General features: G+C 56.1%; 4 protein-coding genes across 6 annotated transcripts; 2 read left to right on the top strand and 2 right to left on the bottom strand.

Moving 5' to 3' along the window:
* Positions 1-288: 288 nt before the first annotated feature.
* On the bottom strand, positions 289-2,173 carry LOC145527951 (apolipoprotein C-III-like). Its single transcript, XM_081546434.1, has 3 exons — positions 2,112-2,173; positions 1,807-1,963; positions 289-841 (listed from the first exon to the last, which is right to left on the bottom strand). The coding sequence occupies exons 1-3, from the start codon at positions 2,164-2,166 to the stop codon at positions 772-774; spliced, it is 282 nt and encodes a 93-aa protein (XP_081402560.1). The 5' UTR covers positions 2,167-2,173; the 3' UTR covers positions 289-771.
* Positions 2,174-5,930: 3,757 nt separating this feature from the next.
* LOC145525244 (uncharacterized) lies at positions 5,931-6,484 on the top strand. The gene has a single exon (XM_081538056.1). The coding sequence runs from the start codon at positions 6,056-6,058 to the stop codon at positions 6,482-6,484; it is 429 nt and encodes a 142-aa protein (XP_081394182.1). The 5' UTR covers positions 5,931-6,055.
* Positions 6,208-19,069, top strand: APOA4 (apolipoprotein A4). Of its 3 annotated transcripts, none has more exons than XM_081546432.1 (4): positions 6,208-6,501; positions 16,346-16,444; positions 16,811-16,937; positions 17,946-19,069. In XM_081546432.1, the coding sequence occupies exons 2-4, from the start codon at positions 16,396-16,398 to the stop codon at positions 18,910-18,912; spliced, it is 1,143 nt and encodes a 380-aa protein (XP_081402558.1). In that variant the 5' UTR covers positions 6,208-6,501; positions 16,346-16,395; the 3' UTR covers positions 18,913-19,069. The 3 variants fall into 3 exon arrangements, with proteins under 3 accessions (XP_081402558.1, XP_081402557.1, XP_081402559.1); XM_081546431.1 differs by lacking the exon at positions 6,208-6,501 and adding an exon at positions 14,104-14,497; XM_081546433.1 differs by lacking the exon at positions 6,208-6,501 and adding an exon at positions 14,152-15,138.
* Positions 8,932-10,678, bottom strand: LOC145525419 (apolipoprotein C-III). The gene is made up of 3 exons (XM_081538286.1): positions 10,624-10,678; positions 10,360-10,483; positions 8,932-9,052 (listed from the first exon to the last, which is right to left on the bottom strand). The coding sequence occupies exons 1-3, from the start codon at positions 10,676-10,678 to the stop codon at positions 8,932-8,934; spliced, it is 300 nt and encodes a 99-aa protein (XP_081394412.1).
* Positions 19,070-19,380: the final 311 nt, after the last annotated feature.

Below are 19,380 nucleotides of genomic sequence, written 5' to 3'. Positions count from 1 at the left end.
CTCAACAGACCCACAATGGATCGGGTATCATTGTACCCACTTTACAGGTAAGAAACTGAGGCTGATATGAAGTGGTGGAGCCAAGACTAGAGCCCAGGTGTATCTTACTTTAACCACCACCTCCTTTGGCCTCCTTCCCCCAAGTGCAGTTGGGGGAGGTGAGGGCAGGCAGCCCAGGCAGTGCACGTCCACTCCTGCATTTTGATGAACACACACAGTCTCAACTCTGATAATGACGCAAAATGCCAGGTGCAAGACCTGGCACAGAGCACACACTCAATCATGTTACACAGCACTTGACAGTGTATTCAAATATTGCCAGATCTAGCATCCCCTTTGCTCCTCCACGCCAAACTGTCCATGCAGGCAGGCTAGGTAAGGTCAATCCTACTTGCTCCACCCAGCTGCTAAGAGTGGGTGGGGCACCAGCCCCAGGCCTGCTTGAGCTGGAGTCAGTCCCCAGCCTGCCCACAGAAGAGCCCCAGCACATTCTCGGCCCAAACATACATGGCACGTGCAGGACACCCCACTCACGGCAGTTTCTCATCCAGCTTTATTGGAAGGCCAGCACACCCTGGGGTGGGCCAGGGCTGGGGTGGGGTGGGAGGGCACTGAGAAGGTTGTTCTTTCAAGTGAACTTTGGGGGCATCCCTGGGAGGCTGCTGGACCCAAGGAGCTAGTAGGATGGATGGACAGGTGGACTTGGGGTACTGAGATCTCAGATGGCCTCAGGGTGGAGACTGTGTGGGACTGGAGGCAGATTCCCAGAAGTCACTTGAACTTGCCCTTGAACGAGCTCCAGTAGTCTTTCAGGGAGCTGAAGCTCTCAGTCATCCAGTCTCTGAGGGTCAAAATGTGAGGGGAGCAGATGGGGTGGGGGTGAGAGTTGTCTCTAGGCGGTGACAACTATGGGGCTCCCACCCTACCCGCACTGGCACTCCCCCAACCCTCTCAACCCTGCCCAGCAATGCTCCAAGACCTCAGGCTGGGACCCCCTATAGCTGCACCCCAGAAAAGGATGCCGAGGGTAATGATGGGAACCCAACAAGGATCAACCCGAGTTTCTCCAACTGCGGGCAGACGGTGGATCTGAAGCAAGCTGGAGAAGAGTGACCTATTTGGGAGATGCGTAAGGTCAGGACTGCCATTCAAGTGGAGGAGAATAATGCCCCCTAGAATTGTACATCCTGGTGGCTCCAAGTGGGGTGGGGCAGCGGGAGGCAGTCTCTCCTTTGGACAGTCATCAGAGGGTTGAGTGATCTGGGGCGGGTCACTTGGTTAAGTGAGCCTTGGTTTTCTAGTCTGCAAAATGGTGAAAATAGTATCTACTCCACAGAGGGTCTTGAGGACTAAAAATGTTTGTGAACACCTCTGCTATGGAAATGCCAATACGGGTGGAGTGGAGGTGGGGAAGGCAGATGAGGACAGCAGAGGACTGATGGGCAGGGGCAAGGTGGGAGAGGAAGGACCGACTTCTGCTCTTATGCGCCCAGGACTTGAAACAAGTCAGAAACACCCACACACAGGCACACACACGCACACGCACACACACTGGGTTGAAATTGGATTGGGTGAGGCCAAACCTCCAACCAGATGATCAGGAAAGGAAAATGGAAGTGAGGGCAAGGAAGGAGAAAGGAGGGACGACAGAGGGAGGCGAGGCGGGATGCGGTGCCCCTCCTCATCTGTCCCTGCGAGGGAGCCCGTTTTACAGAAAGAAAGGAGGCTCAGAGAGGCACAGCCATCTGCCAAGTTTCTCAGCAAACAGGGGCACGTAGGGCCGGGGTCAGGGAAGTGAAGGCATACCTGGTCTTCTGAACCACATCCTTGGCGGTTGTGGCAGCCTTCTGAACCACCTGGGACTCCCGCACTCTGCTGAGGACATCCTTGGCGGTTGTGGTAGCCTCCTTCACATAGCCCTTCATTTTGTCCAGAAGGGATCCCTCCTCCGCCTTGGTAGCTTCTGTGAGGAGAGGGGGACTGAGTGGGGTGGATCAGTCTCTGGGGAGCCTTTGGCTCCTGACCAACCCCTCATCGAGGCCCTGCATTCCCCAGCTACCTGCCAAACTGCCCCGTCCCTGCCCCCAGCCCAGGCCCCACCGGCTGCTTACCAGGCAAGACAAGGAGCACCAGGAAGGCAGCAGCAAGGAGCAGCCGGGGCTGCATGGCGCCTTGGTTCCTGCAGGGAAGGGTGCTGTGAGCCGTTCCTCAAGTCCCCACCAACACCAGGCAGCCCTCCCTGGGGAGATGCAGCAGCCCTAAAGCAGGGCCTGAGCCGGGTCAAGTCGGGAGGAGAGAGGGCTAATATGGGGGAGGCTATGGGCTTTCAGACAGGGGACTGGGGGACCCAGGGCAGAGAGAGCGAGGGGAGGCATGGAGCAGGAACTCCCCCAGACAGGGAATCAAGACACCTGGATTCTGGTCAGGTTTCTGCCACTAACATGCTGAGTGACTCTGGGTGACTCTCTGCCCTCTCCAGGGCTCAAGTTTTCTGTCTGGGGCATGACTGGGGTGTCTGAGTCTTCTTCTAATCCTAAACATGCAGAACGAGCAGCAAATGGAGCCAGTGCCAGTTCCAGCTCCACTACTATGCTCTGTGTGCTTTGGGCAAGTGACCTTCCCCTAGGGACCTCGGTCTCCCCATCCATCAAGCCTTAAGGCTTCCTCAGCTACAAGCGCTTCCCCAGGCTTCGCTGGCTGGGCTGGGCACAGACCCCCACCTGCCCCTCCCCATCCTGCTCTCTTTCTCGCCCAAACCCCCGAGGGAGCCTTACCTGGAGCAGCTGCTTCTTGGGATGAACTATGTCAAAGGCAAGAGGGTTCGGACCTGTTTTATATTGTCCCCAGGACACAGGGCAGCGTGAGGGCCCAGGCAGCTGGGCAAAGGTCACCTGCTGATCAATCTAGACCAGGGCCTGACAGAGGGCGGCCAGAGGCACCCAGGCCTGCTGGGAGTTGGGAAATCCTACTAGAAAGCTGAGGGTGCCCACCCGGCTCTCTGCCACCCCTATGGCTTGGAAGTGCAGAGACCCCATTCCTTCTGAGCAGCCTGGTTTCTCGGGGAGAGGCTGGTGAGATGGGAGAAGGGATTGGGGGACAAACCTCATCGCTTTGCCCTTGGCTTCCAGGTCCTTCCCCGCTTTAAGCCCCTGACAACAGCCTGCAAAGTGGGGGTGATGTGAGAGGGGGATTGGCTTCTTCAGACTGGATACAACTCAGCTGGCTGGGCTGAGGTGTCCAGAGTGAAGTCACAGGAGACCTGTGGGCAGGGGCTTGTGCAGGAGGTGGGACACAGTTGAGTGCCCACAGCCGCCTTCCCAGAATCTCCATCTCTGGGCTTCAGTCCCGGGTGCAGCTGATCCAGAAATTTCCCTGAGCTGTTTGATCCCAGAGCAGGGGGTGGTGGAGGAAGGTCAAAGGCTGCTGAGCCCCAGGCCTTTATCCTGCTGCCCCTTCTCCTCACCTTGCCCTCTGGACCCACTGATAACGTCCCCAGGGGGCAGGATCCAGGCTCCTGGTTGAGGCCCTCCCCTGACTGTGCAGCTGGGACTGAGGCCAGCGCTGAGTACCTCTTGACCTCAGGCCTCAACGTCCTTAGCTTGGAGATATCAGCCCCTCTAGTCCCTTGGCTGGGCAGACAACTGGAAGGAACCAAGTTTGTGGTGAGGCTGGTCTAGCAGAGAGAGGGGCCAGACGAGCTCTAAGGGGCAGTCGGCTGTCCAGGATAGGTCTGGGCCCTTCCCAGGGTCACGGAGGAGAAGGTCTGACCAGCTGGGGCCGAAAATAGTCCCTGAGGGTTGGACTGATGCTCTCTGCTTCCACTTGTGTGCGAGTGAAGCTTAGCACATGAGCCTCTGTGACCCATACCCTGGCCACAAGGCTGGACTGGGCAGCGCTGACTCAGCCCTGCCAGCCAGAGGCCCTGGTTCACCATGGCCTTCTGTGCTGGAAGTTCCTCCTAGTCTCTCACCCAGATCTTCCCACCCAGGAGCCACCCCCTTTGAGCTCTGCCCTGGGTGGACGGCCAGTGTGGAACAAACATGGGGACCTGCATCCATGTGATTTACCCGTCCCTGGGTGGGCCTGAGCCGTTCCCTCCTGATTCTGAGCTAGGGCTGCCCACTGGTTTGATCTCTACTGGGGGCAGGAGGGTGGCCATTGGTGATGCTAGACTCTCAGCCTTGTTGCCTCACTGACCATTAGGTCTGTCTGTTGTACAAATAAGGAGATTGAGGCTCAGAAAGGAATATGACTCACCCAAAGTCACACAGTGCTTTGTGCTCATCCATGTGGCTGTGCCTTGACTCATAAGGCCAGGGTCTGCTGGAGCTGCCGGCACTCATGTCCTTTCTATCAGGAGCTCAAACAATCTAAGACGGGGCACAGTTCAGTTCAGCCGCTCAGTTGTGTCCGACTCTTTGCGACCCCATGGACTGTAGCACGCCAGGCCTCTCTGTCCATCACCAACTCCCAGAGTTTACTCAAACTCATGTCCATCGAGTCAGTGATGCCATCCAACCATCTCATCCTGTGTCATCCCCTTCTCCTCCCACCTTCAATCTTTCCCAGCATCAGGGTCTTTTCAAATGAGGGGGCACGGGGGCCTCTCATTCTCCCCCCCACCAAGACCTAATCTGTTAACAGACTGATGATACACAGCATACTCTCTGGGACTTCCTTGGCTGTCCAGTGGTTAAGACGCTGCACTTTCCCTCCAGGAGGCACAGGCTGGATATCTGGTTGGGGAACTAAGATCCCACATGCTGGACAATGTGTCCAAAACACAAACAAACAAACAAACAAACAAACCATGATCCCAACCAAGGAGGTGAAACTCAACTGAGAGTCCATGGTGACCCACTGCCCTTCTCCCCTATGGCCCGGTGGTGAGGAAGATGTGGGGCCAGAGGTGAGCACCTACCTTGCACCCAGCACAGGCTGAACTGTGCCTCATTTGGGAGTGTTGCAGTGCGGTGAAGTCTTCAGGGGCAAAACATGGCTCATGCTTGATGAGTGCTGTGGGCCAGGCATGGCTCCCAGCATTACTCAGATTACCTTCCTGACCCTGTAGTCAAGAGGCATGCACTATTCTATCCCCTACTGAGGCATACACGGGGCTCAGAGAGGTTAAGAAACTTGCCCAAGGTCACACAGTCAGTATGTATGGAGCCCACACACAAACCCAAGGAGTCTGATCCCAGCATTCAGTTCAGTTCAGTTCAGTCGCTTAGTCATGTCCAGTTCTTTGGGACCCCATGAACCGCAGCACGCCAGGCCTCCCTATCCATCACCAACTGCCGGAGTCTACCCAAACTCATGTCCATTGAGTCGGTGATGCCATCCAACCATCTCATCCTCTGTCGTCCCCTTCTCCTCCTGCTCTTAATCTTTCCCAGCATCAGGGTCTTTTCAAATGAGTCAGCTCTTTGCATCAGGTGGCCAAAGTATTGGAGCTTCAGCTTCAACATCAGTCATTTCAATAACTACTGTGAGATGGCAAGGGGCAGACAAGTGCTGTCTGGTCGGCATTTTCCGCAATGCACTCCTCCCTTTCCTATTCTTAACTCCCTTCTCGGCTCTGGCCAGCAACAGCGATGGCTGTCTTCAGAGAGGAGAATGGACTGGAAGAGTAGAGACTAGGTCCTTAAATGGCGTGACTTTGGGGACAGGCAGGATCGGGCACCAAAACCAGCTCTATCTCCTTCTACCTCCTCCATCCATCTGCTCAATGGGATGCAGTGGGGAGTGACGGGGGGAGACCGTGGATGGGAGACGCTAGGCTAAGGATCTGTCCCCAGCTACCCCACGTTCAGGCACAGGTGTGCCCAGGTCTCACACGAGGCAAGCATGGGCGCTGGGCTGCAGCTCTGGGGGTTGCCAGGGGGCCCGGGAGGTTTAGCCTGAGCCCTCCTCTCTCTCCCCTTTCAGCCTGAAACTCCTGGACAACTGGGACAGCCTGGCCAGCACGTTGTCCAAAGTGCGTGAACAGCTGGGCCCGGTGACCCAGGAGTTCTGGGACAACCTGGAAAAGGAGACAGAGTCGCTGAGGCAGGAGATGAATAAGGACCTGGAGGAGGTGAAGCAGAAGGTGCAGCCCTACCTGGACGAGTTCCAGAAGTGGCACGAGGAGCTGGAGGTCTACCGCCAGAAGGTGGCGCCGCTGGGCGACGAGTTTCGCGAGGGCGCGCGCCAGAAGGTGCAGGAGCTGCAGGACAAGCTGAGCCCGCTGGCCCAGGAGCTCCGCGACCGCGCGCGCGCCCACGTGGAGACGCTGCGGCAGCAGCTGGCGCCCTACAGCGACGACCTGCGCCAGCGGCTGACCGCGCGCCTGGAGGCGCTCAAGGAGGGCGGCAGCAGCCTGGCCGAGTACCATGCCAAGGCCACCGGGCAGCTGAAGGCGCTGGGCGAGAAGGCCAAGCCGGCCCTGGAGGACCTCCGCCAGGAAGGTTCAAACAGGAAGGAAATAAAGAACCAGGCAAAGTGACAGATGATCCAATGCAGGTGCCCAGAAAGAGCTTTGCTGGGAAAAGTGGGCTCCCTGTCCCCAGTGTTTCCCCCAGGCAGAGGACATAGCTCCCCAGCCCTCCTGCTCAAGGGCAGTTGAGGTTGAAGGGACCTCAGTGAGCCTGTGGACTTGAAGGATTAGGGCAGGTTGAAATGAAGGGCTTGGTGCTTGCTCCTTCCTCCCTTACTAATTCAAAGTACACTTTACAAAACGCATACCTTTTCCTTTTTCACCAGGGCCTCTTGCCTCTATTCACACTCCCACCCTGCTCAGGAAAAGCTGCAGTTTCCTTAGGCCCTGCTGTGCCAGCCCCATCCTTGGGGCTCCAGGCCTGTCAGCCCCCTTTTTTCTGACCTGAGTCAGAAAAACAATCACCACCTGTTGCAGTAACTAGCATATTCCGATCTCCAAGATGTTTTTATATGCATCATTTATATGCTTCATTTCACTCCATCCTTTCCCAGATCCTGGGTAGATTAAATGGATGGTATGGGTGCAGAAGTTAGAGCTTGTTAATGTGAGATCATTTCCAAGATTGAACAGCAGGATGGGCTAGGTTGCCCTTTCTAGACCTAGGTACTCCTGAGCATCCGTGATATTTTTCTTTAAAAAGTTGCTATCCATTCTAGTGTGTATGGACTTGAGTCTTCCCAGCCAGCCCCTCTTCACACTCAGGTACACACCACCACCCACCCGCCACCACCCCATGTGCATGCTTGTGGCTTCAAGATCTGCAAAGATCTGGGCAATGTACTCAGAGGGTTTCCCTTTCCCTCTCCTCTCAGGGCCTTTAGCCCTTGGTACTGGGTAATCTACCCCTCCTCCATCTCTGGTGTATCTTAACTGCATAAAGGAGTGGGCTTTTTTAGTTCCTGACCATTTGAGCTGCGTTAAATGTCAAGCCTAGATATTTGGGTGAGGACATTTTTCAGGTGAAGGTGCAGGAGTCCCTGGCCATGTTGGGCCCAAAGAGAAGTCCAGGTGGATTTCCAAAAAAGAAAGCAGAGGTCTCCTGAGGCAGCTGGATGTCCTAATGCCACCAAGATCTGTCAAGGAGCCTTTGACATCAGGCATGGGAGTAACTGGGCTTCCCTGATGGCTCAGCAGTGAAGAATCCTCCTGCCAATGTAGGAAACGCAGGTTCGATCCCTAGGTCAGGAAGATCCCCTGTAGTTGGGCCTGGCAACCCACTCTAGTATTCTTGCCTAGAGAACCCCATGGACAAAGGAGCCTGGCGGGCTATAGTCCATGGGGTCACAAGAGTTAGACACAACTTAGCGGCTCAACAACAACAACAATAGGAGTAACTCAGCCTTTTTCTGAGTCAGTTGAGCAGAATATGGGCAGCTCACCTGGGCTTGAGGTCAAGCTCTGCTGTTTGCTGACTCAGTGACACTGGGCAAATGCCTTCACACTTGGGAGCCTCAGTCTTATCACTGGAAGAGTGGGGAGGGGAACTGCTCAAGTAGTCTATGGTTCTGGAACTCTCCTACGTGAACATCTGACGGGTGGTGGGGACACAAGGGCTGCAGCCTGTGTTGGGTGACCTCGGGCTCCTCCCCAATTCCCAGGACACGGGCCCCCCACTCCAGTCCCGGTCCCAAGGGGACAGTCAGCTCAGCCTGTAGTGACAAGGGCAGCTGTTTACCAGGTGCTTGGAGGTGCCAGGTGCTGTGCACTCTCTCAGTTCCTTCATTTACTCTCAACAGACCCACAATGGATCGGGTATCATTGTACCCACTTTACAGGTAAGAAACTGAGGCTGATATGAAGTGGTGGAGCCAAGACTAGAGCCCAGGTGTATCTTACTTTAACCACCACCCCCTCGGCCTCCTTTCCCCAAGTGTGGATGCGGTGGGGGGTAGGGGGGTTGGCAGGCAGGCAGCCCAGGCAGTGCACGTCCACTCCTGCATTTTGATGAACACACAGTCTCAACTCTGATAATGACGCAAAATGCCAGGTGCAAGGCCTGGCACAGAGCACACAATCATGTTACACAGCACTTGACGCTTTATCAAAGTCTTGCCAGACCTAGCGTCCCCTTTGCTCCTCCACGCCAAACTGTCCATGCAGGCAGGCTAGGTAAGGTCAATCCTACCTTGCTCCACCCAGCTGCTAAGAGTGGGTGGGGCACCAGCCCCAGGCCTGCTTGAGCTGGAGTCAGTCCCCAGCCTGCCCACAGAAGAGCCCCAGCACATTCTCGGCCCAAACATACATGGCACGTGCAGGACACCCCACTCACGGCAGTTTCTCATCCAGCTTTATTGGAAGGCCAGCACACCCTGGGGTGGGCCAGGGCTGGGGTGGGGTGGGAGGGCACTGAGAAGGTTGTTCTTTCAAGTGAACTTTGGGGGCATCCCTGGGAGGCTGCTGGACCCAAGGAGCTAGTAGGATGGATGGACAGGTGGACTTGGGGTACTGTGATCTCAGGCGGCCTCAGGTGGAGACTGTGTGGGACTGGAGGCAGATTCCCAGAAGTCACTGAACTTGCCCTTGAACGAGCTCCAGTAGTCTTTCAGGGAGCTGAAGCTCTCAGTCATCCAGTCTCTGAGGGTCAAAAAAGTGAGGGAAGCAGATGGGGTGGGGGTGAGAGTTGTCTCTAGGCGGTGACAACTATGGGGCTCCCACCCTACCCGCACTGGCACTCCCCCAACCCTCTCAACCCTGCCCAGCAATGCTCCAAGACCTCAGGCTGGGACCCCCTATAGCTGCACCCCAGAAAAGGATGCCGAGGGTAATGATGGGAACCCAACAAAGGTCGACCCGAGTTTCTCCAACTGCGGGCAGACGGTGGATCTGAAGCAAGCTGGAGAGGAGTGACCTATTTGGGAGATGTGGAAGGTCAGGACTACCATTCTAGTGGAGGAGAATAATGCCCCCTAGAATTGTACATCCTGGTGGCTCCAAGTGGGGTGGGGCAGCGGGAGGCAGTCTGTCATTTGGTCAGTCGTCAGAGGGTTGATTAGCTGTGTGATCTGGGGCAGGTCACTTGGTTAAGTGAGACTTAGTTTTCTTGTCTGCAAAATGGGGAAGTAATATCCACTCTACAGTGGGTCCTGAGGACTAAAAGTGTGTGTGAACACCTCTGCTATGGAAATGCCAATGCGGGTGAAGTGGAGGTGGGGAAGGCAGGTGAGGACAGCAGAGGACTGGTGGGCAGGGGCAAGGTGGGAGAGGAAGGACCGACTTCTGCTCACATGCACCCAAGGACTTGAAACAAGTCAGAAACAACCCCCCACACACTGGGCTGAAATTGCTTTGAAAGTGAAAGTTGCTCAGTCGTGTCCAACTCTTTGTGACTCTATGGAGTGTACCCTCCATAGCATTCTCCAGGTCAGAATACTGGAGTGGGTAGCCTTTCCCTTCTCCAGGGGATCTTCCCAACCCAGGGATCGAACCTAGGTCTCTTGCATTACAGGCGGATTCTTTACCAGCTGAGCCACAAGGGAAGCCCAAGAATATTGGAGTGGGTAGCCTATCCCTTCTCTAGCGGATCTTTCTGACCCAGGAATCGACCTGGGGTCTCCTGCATTGCAGGTGGATTCTTTACCAACTGAGCTACCAGAGAAACCCCAGAAATTGCGTTGGGTGGATCCAAACCTCCAATCATATTGTCAGAAAAGGAAAATGGAAGTGAGGGCAAGGAGGAAGAAAGGAGAATGACAAAGGGTGGCGAGGTGGGATGCTGTGCCTCTCCGTCATCTCTCCCTGCAAAGGAGCCTGTTTCACAGAGAGAAAGGAGGTTCAGCGAAGCACAGATCCTAGGTGGGCGTGGGAGAGACACGGGCCCCCCGTGGGGGCTCTCACCAAGTTCCAGGCAGGTAGCGACCAAAGGCAGGAAAGTGAGGGTGTACCTGGCCTGCTGGGCCACCTGGGACTCCTGAACGCTGCTCAGGGCATCCTTGGCGGTCTTGGTGGCCTCCTTCACATAGCCCTGCATTTTGTCCAGAAGGGATCCCTCCTCGGCCTTGGTAGTTTCTGGGAGGGGAGCAGGACTACTGAGTGGGGTGGATCAGCTTCTGAGGAGTCCTTGGCTCCTGCCCAGCCCCCAACTGGGGTCTGGTATCCCCCAGCCACTTGCCAAGGCACCCCCAGCCCAGTCCCCACCGGCTGCTTACCAGGCAAGACAAGGAGCGCCAGGAAGGCAGCAGCAAGGAGCAGCCGGGGCTGCATGGTGCCTTGGTTCCTGCAGGGAAGGGTGCTGTGAGCCGTTCCTCAAGTCCCCACCAACACCAGGCAGCCCTCCCTGGGGAGATGCAGCAGCCCTAAAGCAGGGCCTGAGCCGGGTCAAGTCGGGAGGAGAGAGGGCTAATAGGGGGCGGCTATGGGCTGGGGGACCCAGGGCAGAGAGAGCAAGGGGAGGCATGGAGCAGGAACTCCCCCAGACCGGGAATCGAGACACCTGGATTCTGGTCAGGTTTCTGCCACTAACATGCTGAGTGACTCTGGGTGACTCTGCCCTCTCCAGGGCTCAGGTTTTCTGTCTGGGGCATGACTGGGGTGTCTGAGTCTTCTTCTAATCCTAAACATGCAGAACGAGCAGCAAATGGAGCCAGTGCCAGTTCCAGCTCCACTACTATGCTCTGTGTGCTTTGGGCAAGTGACCTTCCCCTAGGGACCTCGGTCTCCCCATCCATCAAGCCTTAAGGCTTCCTCAGCTACAAGCGCTTCCCCAGGCTTCGCTGGCTGGGCTGGGCACAGACCCCCACCTGCCCCTCCCCATCCTGCTCTCTTTCTCGCCCAAACCCCCGAGGGAGCCTTACCTGGAGCAGCTGCTTCTTGGGATGAACTATGTCAAAGGCAAGAGGGTTCGGACCTGTTTTATATTGTCCCCAGGACACAGGGCAGCGTGAGGGCCCAGGCAGCTGGGCAAAGGTCACCTGCTGATCAATCTAGACCAGGGCCTGACAGAGGGCGGCCAGAGGCACCCAGGCCTGCTGGGAGTTGGGAAATCCTACTAGAAAGCTGAGGGTGCCCACCCGGCTCTCTGCCACCCCTATGGCTTGGAAGTGCAGAGACCCCATTCCTTCTGAGCAGCCTGGTTCCTCAGGGAGAGGCTGGTGAGATGGGAGAAGGGATTAGGGGACAAACCTCATCGCTTTGCCCTTGGCTTCCAGGTCCTTCCCCGCTTTAAGCCCCTGACAACAGCCTGCAAAGTGGGGGTGATGTGAGAGGGGGATTGGCTTCTTCAGACTGGATACAACTCAGCTGGCTGGGCTGAGGTGTCCAGAGTGAAGTCACAGGAGACCTGTGGGCAGGGGCTTGTGCAGGAGGTGGGACACAGTTGAGTGCCCACAGCCGCCTTCCCAGAATCTCCATCTCTGGGCTTCAGTCCCGGGTGCAGCTGACCTAGAATTTTCCCTGAGCTGATCCCTCTCTAGCAGAGGGTGGTGGGAGAAGGTCAAAGGCTGCTGAGCCCCAGGCCTTTGTTTTATCACCCCTTCTCCTCATCTTGCCCTCTGGACTCACTGATAACATCCCCAGGGAGCAGACTGTGCAGCTGGGACTGAGGCCAGCGCTGAGTACCTCTCGACCTCAGACCTCAACTTCCTCAGCTTAGAAATACCAGTCTCCTTTCTCCCAAACACCTGTTCTTCCTTAGACAGCATAGTCTGAAGGCAAGAGGAGCCCCCAGTGTAGAATTAGGGCTCTTGGCAGGCGGCCATCTTCTCAGAAAGAAGCAACTAAACCCATCTTTTGAAATCAGAGGCCCGAGAAAGTGACCTAGCCCTACCTTCAGAGATCTTTATCTGTGGCTGAGACTTGAAATTTCTCCTTAGAGATTCATTCCTTTGACCTACACCTGGTTATCTGTTAAAATGCAAATAATTCCTGTGAAGTAGACATTATTAGGGCTCCTCTGGTAGTTCAGCTGGTAAAGAATCTGCCTGCAATGCAGGAGACCCCAGTTCGATTCCTGGGTCAGAAAGACCCCCTTGAGAAGGGATAGTCTATCTGCTCCAGTATTCATGGGCTTCCCTTGTGGCTCAGATGGTAAATAATCTGCCTGCAATGTGGGAGACCTGGTTTTGATGCCTGGGTTGGGAAGATCCTTTGGGGGAGAGCATGGCAACCCACTCTAGTATTCTTGCCTGGAGAATCCCCATGGACAAAGGAGCCTGGCAAACTATAGTTCATGGGGTTGCAAAGAGTCAGACATGACTGAGCAACTAACCACAGCACACAGCACAGACATTATTAACCCCATTTTATAGGTAGAAACCTAAGACAGGGCTGGAGACATGCCAAGGTGCCCATATTCCATCCATGGCAGAGTTGGGGGCCAGAATCCAGGTCTTCTAATATGCACACTGGGACCAAACCACATGGAGAGATGAGCCCCTTAGAGGTTTACCAGTCACTCAGAGTCCATCAGTCTCAGACTCTTCCTGAGCACAGACTGTGGTGATGGGGTGGGGAGGAGAGGAAGGCAATTGGGAGGTCTTGAAGGATTTGGACTCTGGGGAAGGCAGAGGGCAGCTGTGTCCACTTCCCTCTTCGTTCTGATCTGTTCCTTCTCCCCAGAAGTGAGGGTCACAGTGGGAGTCCAGATTCCAGGCTGGCCTGGGACATGCTGGGTTGGACTGGCTGAAGCCCTTGGCCCTGGTTCCTCCAACTCTCCTTCCATGTGTGTGGAGCCTCTGGAGGAGGCCGCCCTCTCTCTCCTGGGTGGCAATGGGCTATTGAGCCCAGGGAGATCAGAAGATGTGGGCAGAGAGACCCAGCGGTGTGGTGCCAAGCTGGGTAGAGAAGGGAGAGTGTGGGCCTATGCAGTTGGGTTGAGACATGCCCTGGGGCCTGGGACCTTACCTCACTCCAAGGGCTTAGTGCCTTTGTGTGCCTGTGCCCCTCCCAGCAGCTCCAGCTGGGTCTCAGTAGAGCTATCTGAGGAAGGGTCTTATCAGTGGTCCAGCCTAAGCTGCCTCTCCTTCCCTTCTTCTCTCCCTCCCCCCAGCATAGCTCCCCTGGAATGAGGATGCTGCTCCAGCCGTGGCCCCCATAACTGGTAACGAGTGGGGAGGAGGGCCAGGAGGACAGGGAGGAGAAGGGGGAGGAAGGCAAACAAGAGAGGAGAAGGTCTGACCGGCTGGGGCCAAAAATGGTTCTCTAGGGTTAGACTAAATCTGCTTCCACTTGTGTGCGAGCGAGGCTTAGCTCATGAGCCTCTGTGACCGATGCCCCGGCCACAAGGCTGGACTGGGCAGCGCTGACTCAGCCCTGCCAGCCAGAGGCCCTGGTTCACCATGGCCTTCTGTGCTGGAAGTTCCTCCTAGTCTCTCACCCATATCTTTCCACGCAGGAGCCACCCCCTTTGAGCTCTGCCCTGGGTGGACGGCCAGTGTGGAGCAAACATGGGGACCTGCGTCCATGTGATTTGCCCGTCCCTGGGTGGGCCTGAGCCGTTCCCTCCTGATTCTGAGCTAGGGCTGCCCACTGGTTTGATCTCTGTTGGGGGCAGGAGGGTGGCCATAGGTGATGCTAGACTCTCAGCCTCGTCACCTCACTGACCATTAGGTCTGTCTGGTGTACAGATTAGGAGATTGAGGCTCAGAAAGAGATATGATCACACAGCCAACGTCACACAGCCCTTTGTGCCCACCTATGTGGCTGTCCCCTGACTCATAGGGCCAGGGTCTGCTGGAGCTGCCGGCACTTATGTCCTTTCCATCAGCAGCTCAAACAATCTAATATGGGGCACAGGGGCCTCTCATCCTCTCCCACCACCCAGAACTAATCTGTTCACAGACTGATACACAGCATGCCCTCTGGGACTTCCCCAGCTGCCCTGTGGATAAGACTGCACACTTCCAGTGCAGGCGGCGCAAGTTCGATCTCTGGTTGGGGAATTAAGATCCCACATGCCACACATTGTGGCCAAAAAACAAAACCACACGCTCCCATTCAGTGAGGGCAAACTCAATTGAGAGTCCTTGATGACTCGGTGCCCTGCTCACCTCTGGCCCATTGAAGGGGAAAGGGATGAAGCCAGAGGTGAGTGACTACCTTTGCTCCCAGCCCAGGCAGGACTCTGCCTGATTTGGGAGTGTCGCAGGGCGGTGAAGTTTTCAGGGGCAAAACGTGGCTCATGCTTGATGAGTGCTGACTGTGGGCCAGGCATGGGTCCCAGCATTACTCAGATTATCTCCCTGACTCCCTGAAGCCCAGAAGACATGCACTGTTTTATGCCCTACTGAGGCACATGGGGCTCAGAGAGGTTAAGAGACTTAGCCGAGGTCACCCAGTCAGTATGTGCGGAGCCCACATGCCAAGCCGAGGAGTCCAACTCCAGAATCAGAAGCCTTAATAAACTACTGCAAGATGGCCCAGGTTGCTCCTGGAAGGAGGAGCTCCCTGACGCTGGAGGTGACCATCGGTGGGGTGCGATGCTGCCAGGTAGTGGGGACTCTACAGAAGGGGTACAAGCACTTGAAGGCCTTTTAGCTGTCTTCAACCCCATGAGACATCAAGTCACTCCTGGGCTAAGAACAGTGGAGACACGGGAAGTCACGATCAGCCCAGCAGTGGTCTCTTCCAGTGGCAGATTATAGAAGCCCATCCACGTGCAGGGCATGGCACTCATGGAGGGCAGCCAACAGGGTAATACGATGGATTTCATCTCCTTGTTACTCAAGGTGATGTGTGTGGTCCAGCAGAGGGGCACAAACTGGTCAGGATGAGCCACCTTCTTGGTGGATGTCTTTCTGTGTGTGACTTCACTTGCAGAGGCTGTTGGAAGTCCAAGTAGAAGATCTGGATGCCACCCCCCCCCTCTTTCCCATCTCCTGATGAGAGGTCCCCTGAGAGCCTCAGGTCTTGTGATTCATCACAAGCTGACTGCTCCCACCCAGGGAGGAGGTGGGAAGGAATCAGGCCAGTCTGCCCCTCACCCTGCATCATGCCTGCCTGATGCCCCCCCAGAGGGTGGGGTCTCACTCTGCCACTTTCACTGGAGCAGTAAGCATGCTACTGTATTCCTTGCTTGGTCCAAATCCAGAAAATAGTTAATATTCTTATTAACAACAATAATGACTATTTTTTAGTGCTTACTCTGCCAGGCACAATACTACTCATTTCGCCAGTAATATCTCATTTAATACACCCAACAATCCCATTTTTTAAAGGAGAAAATGAGGCCAGAGCTGGGCCAAGTTGAATCACTAGACCAATGTGACACACTTGGCAGTGGTGGGACATGAAGCACACTTACAATTAACACCTTCAACACAGGATGCCCCCCTACTCCATCCACCTTCCCAAAGGCTTGCAGGGGTCACCTTCTCCCAGGCTCACCTTGACCAGAGCCCTGGATCTTAGCTCACTATCCCATCTGTGGCCCTGGGTGTCCCAGTCCTGAGTCTGGTGCTCTGAGATGGAGTCAGGGTTGGGGGATGTGGGAGTGGGGGCCCTTCCTCACTGGGGCAGACAGAGGAACTGTGAAATTTGCCCCCTACCCCACCCCGCCCCAAGCCGAGCACAGACCCAGAGTTGCCACAGGGCTTCTGGGGCATGAGTCCCGGGCTCAGGTGTTCCCTCGGCCTCATTTCTCCCTTGGCTCATGGCCCCGTCAATGATGGGTGGGGCACACATTCCAAACAGCTGCTTCTGAATGCTGCCTGAGCCCCAGTCTGCCATCAGCTTCCACGTTGTCCAAGGGTCACAAAAGTCCAAGAGGCCTCCTGGGAATGTGTCACCTTCCAGCGTGGAGTCACACTGCGGAGGAAGGTGGGGAGGGCAGCCTAGTGAGGATTTAAATGTCTGACTGGTTCTGAGCTTCAATCAGTTCTAATAGCAGTACAGTGAGCTTCCTGAGAACCTTTCCTCTGGCCCCTCTGAATCCAGGAAGGATCTGGTGCAATAAGAGACTCTCCCAGCCCAGTGAGGAGCCCGGGATGTTCCTGAAGGCTGTGGTCCTGAGCCTGGCCCTGGTGGCTGTCACTGGTGAGTAGGAGCTGCCTTCGGATGGCACTCTTAGGCAGGACCCATCTGCTGCGTCAGGCGGGGAAGGGTGGCAAGTCTGAGGCCAGAACGAGAGGACAGTTCTGAGTGCCTGTCAGTCCACAGCTGGAGGCAGGTGGTCGCCCAGCTGCCACCCAGCTCTTAAGAGTGCTGTCGATTCACCGTGCTGGGCTCCCTGGCATGGGTGCTACCCCAGCTTTACATACCCATGTGGCTTCTTACTAGCCAAGCATAGAGAGAAAAATCAGTGGCTGGGCTCCCCACCAACATCCAGTCTGCGGCTCAGGGCTGGGGCAGAGGGGCAGGCAAGGAGACGGCGCTCGTGAATTTGCTCTGTTTCCCACCCAGGAGCCCAGGCGGAGGTCAATGCCGACCAGGTGGCCACTGTGATTTGGGATTACTTCAGCCAGCTGGGCAACAATGCCAAGAAGGCGGTGGAACATATCCAGAAGTCTGAGCTCACTCAGCAGCTCAAGTAAGAGGGGCAGAGCTGGCAGGGAGGGCTTCTTAAAGGCCATGCAACGTGCGGGCAAGGGCTGGACTCAGAGGCAGGAGACCTGAGTTTAGGATACCCACTGCCCTGCCATCAATTCACTGGGTGACCAGAGCTCTTCAGACTTGGATCCTGGGATCCCTGTGTGCAAATAAGGAAGGCTGAACTGAAGAATCCCTGCTTTAACTTTTCTCTCTCTCTTTTTTTTGTGCCCTGCGGCTTGTGGGATCTTAGTTCCCTGACCAGGGATCAAACCCCGGCCCTCCGCAGCGAAAGTGCTGAGTCCTAACCACTGGGTCACCAGGGAATTTCCCACTTTAACTTTCCAGAGTGTAACAAATGGCCACATCTTAGCATTGAGGCTCCTAAAAGAAAGGCAGGGAAAGAAATGTCATGTGAGTTGGCTTTTAATACATTCCAGGACAGGTCTCTGTGAAATCATGAGAAGGGGAAGGGCGAGGATATTTGGGAAGCCTCTGGGGTGTCACACGTCAGGGAAAACAGCACCCGGTGTGACTAGAAGATGCTGGAAGAGGTCCAGGACATCACATGTGATCTCTGTCACAGCACACCTGGGCTGAGAAGGACCTCAGAGTCCACTCTTTCTACTTTACAGATAAGGAGAGGCAAGCCCAGTGCTCCAGCTCACATGATAGGTATTAACAGATACTGTGACTCAAGCTCCAGGGGAGATCCAGAGGTACAAGGTCAATGTATTACCTTAGGCGATTACATCCATTTGCTTAAATCACCATCCACCATAGGGAAGGTCAGAGGGAAAATATGGGTGAACTCAGTACCCTGCATGCTCACCTGTCTTAGGCAGGTGTGTGAAAGGTGAGTGGTATGTAAGGGGTTAAGGTCCCAGTAGAGGAGCCTGGAGGGCTTAGAGTCCAGGGGTCTCAAAGAGTCGGACAGGACCGAAGCGACTTAGCACGCAGGCAGGAATGCCAAGCCTCACGGCGGCCCCCTTGGGTCCTTTGCCCGCAGCACCCTCTTCCAAGATAAACTTGGGGAAGTGAGCACCTACACGGACGACCTGCAGAAGAAGCTGGTGCCCTTTGCCACGGAACTGCATGAACGCCTGACCAAGGACTCCGAGAAGCTGAAGGAGGAAATTCGGAAGGAGCTGGAGGAGCTGCGGGACCGGCTGCTGCCCCACGCCACCGAGGTGAGCCAGAAGATCGGGGACAACGTGCGCGAGCTGCAGCAGCGCCTGGGGCCATACGCAGAGGAGCTGCGCACCCAAGTCGACACCCAGGCGCAGCAGCTGCGGCGCGAGCTGACGCCCTACGTGCAGCGCATGGAGACGGTGATGCGGCAGAACATGGACCAGCTGCAGGCCTCGCTGGCGCCCTACGCCCAGGAGCTCCAGGCCACCGTCGATCAGCACGTGGAGGAGCTCAAGGGGCGCCTGATGCCCTACGCGGACCAGCTCCAGACCAAGATCGAGGAGAACGTGGAGGAACTGCGCCGCAGCCTGGCCCCTTATGCGCAGGACGTCCAGGGGAAGCTCAACCACCAGCTGGAGGGCCTGGCCTTTCAGATGAAGAAGCATGCCAAGGAGCTGAAGGCCAAGATCTCGGCCAAAGCCGAGGAGCTGCGCCAGAGGCTGGTGCCCATGGTCAACAGCGTGCATGGCAGTCAACCGGGCAACGCCGAGGGCCTGCAGAAGTCGCTGGCCGAGCTGAGCAGCCACCTGGACCAGCAGGTGGAGGACTTCCGCCGCACCGTGGGGCCCTACGGCGAGACCTTCAACAAAGCCATGGTGCAGCAGTTGGAAGCGCTCAGGCAGAAGCTGGGTCCCCTGGCGGGGGACGTGGAAGATCACCTGAGTTTCCTGGAGAAGGATCTGAGGGACAAGGTCAGCAGCTTCTTCAACACCCTCAAGGAGAAAGAGAGCCAGCCCCGCGCCCTGCCGGCGCAGGAGGAGATGCCCGCCCCTTTGGGGGGCTGAGTTGCCCCTGGTGCCCCCGCCCCACCACTAACACCTGCCCTGCCCTGCTGCCTGTCTGTCTGTCTGTCCCAAATCAGTTCTTGTACAGACCTGTGGATACATGTCCGGTGGAAAGTGAAGCTACCTCTGGCTTCTCAATAAAGCTGCTGAGAAACTAGCCCAGTGTGGTTACAGTGGGGCTTCTTGGTGTTGTGGGACCTGAGGGTGGCAGGGAGCACCATTAGCAAAGCTTAGATGGGTCAGCAGGGGATGCTTAGAGGGACTGGGGGGCTGGGAGATGAGACTAGGGGGGCAAGGTGTGCTGAGAGCGGTGTGGGGAGAGCCCTAAGGGGAGGTGGATAACGATGTCACGCTTTGGACTTCCCTGGTGGTCCCCTGGGCTTCCCAGGTGGCTCAGTGGTAAAGAATCTGACACTTGGCTTCACCCCGAGGGCGCCACCAATGTGGTCAGGACGAGGTCCTGGGCTC

The sequence above is a fragment of the Giraffa tippelskirchi genome, chromosome 11 (assembly GCF_054371585.1).
Source record: "Giraffa tippelskirchi isolate mGirTip1 chromosome 11, T2T-mGirTip1v1.2.pri, whole genome shotgun sequence".
Classification (NCBI taxonomy): Eukaryota; Metazoa; Chordata; class Mammalia; order Artiodactyla; family Giraffidae; genus Giraffa; species Giraffa tippelskirchi.
This window is presented reverse-complemented; position numbering and strand designations above follow the sequence as displayed.